This window comes from Urtica dioica, chromosome 6 (genome assembly GCF_054948205.1).
Source record: "Urtica dioica subsp. dioica isolate 48M chromosome 6, U.dioica_male_clone48M_v1_H2, whole genome shotgun sequence".
Taxonomy (NCBI): Eukaryota; Viridiplantae; Streptophyta; class Magnoliopsida; order Rosales; family Urticaceae; genus Urtica; species Urtica dioica.
Window position 1 is genome coordinate 37790652 of NC_142761.1, and position 2125 is coordinate 37792776.

At 34.8% G+C, this 2125-nt stretch overlaps 1 protein-coding gene across 1 annotated transcript; it reads right to left on the reverse strand.

The window, feature by feature from the left end:
• Window positions 1–277: 277 nt before the first annotated feature.
• LOC149393918 (protein PHR1-LIKE 3-like) lies at window positions 278–1666 on the reverse strand. The gene is made up of 5 exons (XM_089616990.1): window positions 1619–1666; window positions 1470–1524; window positions 1217–1316; window positions 734–803; window positions 278–666 (listed from the first exon to the last, which is right to left on the reverse strand). The coding sequence occupies exons 1-5, from the start codon at window positions 1664–1666 to the stop codon at window positions 352–354; spliced, it is 588 nt and encodes a 195-aa protein (XP_089473116.1). The 3' UTR covers window positions 278–351.
• Between the last annotated feature and the right edge of the window lie 459 nt (window positions 1667–2125).

Sequence of the window (2125 nt, forward strand, 5' to 3'; positions counted from 1 at the left end):
AAAACATTTCTTACTTGATACACAAGCAAACTAGATAACAGGTATAACTCACCTAGTACCATTAACGGTTGACAAACAAATCATCAGAGAAATTGAAACCCATTCAAGAGACGTTACAAGTTACTCAATCAAGTTCATAACCAGTCAGTGATTGATTAAGTAGAAACCACCAAATTAATCTAAATCAATAATTGTTGACCAATATACAAACCCACAACATCTAGAAAAAAAAAAAAAAAAAAAAAAAAAAAAAAAAAAAAAAAAAAAAAAAAAAAAAAAAAAACTACACAAGTAGAGATTAGAAAGTAACCAAAGAAGAACCCTTAATCTTTCTTTTCCCGAAAAAAAATATCATCCAATATTAGTCATCCACTCTACTTCTTGCCTTGTATTCCCATCCAAGGGCACGATAAGCTCTCCGCTTCCGAAGAAGGGTCTCTGTCTCTTTTTCATCGCCGACTGAGAAACCGTGCCGTCGATTGTGCAGTTTCCGAAGTGGGCCAGAACGGTGTTCGTCGTCGCATCCGATACGGACGGCATTTGGAGGTGAGCCTCAGAGAGCCCTTCCCTCACGGCTTGCTCGTTAAGGGCTCGGAACGCCTTCTCGAGCATCGAAGTAAGGTATTTTCCTTGTGCTTCGATACGGAGTTGAAGTCGACGCTGCACCTGAACACATGGCATTATAAAATTCAAAAAAAAAAAATTAATGATAAAAAATGATTGAGTAATGAACCTCGAGCTGCTCGTGGAGTCTCCGCTGGACTTCCATTTGTACTCTCAACGCCTCGGTGACCTGGTAACCACTGTACACAGGACCAAAGTGACAAGAACCTTCGAATTCCATTTCATAAACACGTATTTCTTAATCGCTGTGAATTATTTCTTAAACAACTAAAGTGAGAGAAACGGTTAACCGGTTGATCATTCAAAACGGTTAACGGATAACCGTAAGTTTCAATATTTTTTTCCTGGTGGTTGGTTAGCCTTGGTAAACTATAAAATAACCGGTTAAAATTAATCGCCTTGTTAATTTTAACCGGTTAAATTTCCCACCTTTATAAACAACACCTTAGCCTTGGACTCACACAAAACTATTCTACTCCTTTTTCCTAAATGATTATTTCTGGTTTCTATTTATAACAATCAACCTATCATTCACTTATCTAACAGAAACACTGAGAAGAAGAAAAAAAAGGCCAAATAAATAAGAACGTACTCGTTGAGGTCTTGTGCAATGGCTCTAGAAGTTGACGTGGTCGTCGAAGAAACCGTGTCCTGACTTTCTGCAATGCAAGACATTGTCTGTCCAACTACACCTAATTACCAATCTCGAACGCGATTAGAATTTCGTTTCGGTGACATTTATGCATAATAAAAAAAAATAAAAAAAAATAAAAAAAAAATAGAAGAAAGATCAATCAATGTTCATTTTTCGGTTTGGTTATGAGATTAAAGCTCGGTGTCAATACCATCCTTCGAGCTTTCAATAGAGTCCTTGCAAGCTTGCTTCCCCAATCTGTATTTCTGCAAGGACCAAGAATGTTAGAAATATATATTCGGTTACACCAAAAAAAAAAAATTAAAAATTAAAAATATGATTTCGAGAAAGGACATGGACCTGAAGATGCGATTTCAAGTGGTAAAGGGTTAGGCCTTTCATTCCCATTGTTCTCAAAATAGTCTTCGGCGTCGCTTCTGTGTCATATAACAGTAAATAACTATATAAATAAGTAAACAAATGTTAATATGAGATAATTAGAACCAGTTTTTAGTTCTTAACCAAGTTTAAAGTTAAACAGCACATTCTGAAACATAGTTTGTCTATTTGGTCATGTGCAAAAACAATAAGAGACCACAGATTATCTATTTCAAAATTGTTTTGAACAGCAATTATAATCTGACCCAAACTTAGAATTTTCAATAGCATAAATAAATAAATAAAAATTCATATGTGAATTAATAGAGTAATTTTTTTTTCATTTGACTCCTAGCTTGTAATGTTATAATTGTAATTTAAATGCATTCAGGAAATAGTTGAAGGATGACCAAAGTTTACAAGGATGCTTTATGCTCAAATATAATCAACACAAGGCTCAAAACTTGCTTTTAGACCAGAGAATAAAGT

Coding starts and splice junctions, on each gene's coding strand:
- LOC149393918 (XM_089616990.1), bottom strand. CDS start 1,666: ATGGGAATGAAAGGCCTAACCCTTTACCACTTGAAATCGCATCTTCAG. Junction 1,525..1,618: donor ACTTGAAATCGCATCTTCAG/GTCCATGTCCTT, acceptor TGGTCCTTGCAG/AAATACAGATTGGGGAAGCA. Junction 804..1,216: donor ATTGCACAAGACCTCAACGA/GTACGTTCTTAT, acceptor TCCTGTGTACAG/TGGTTACCAGGTCACCGAGG.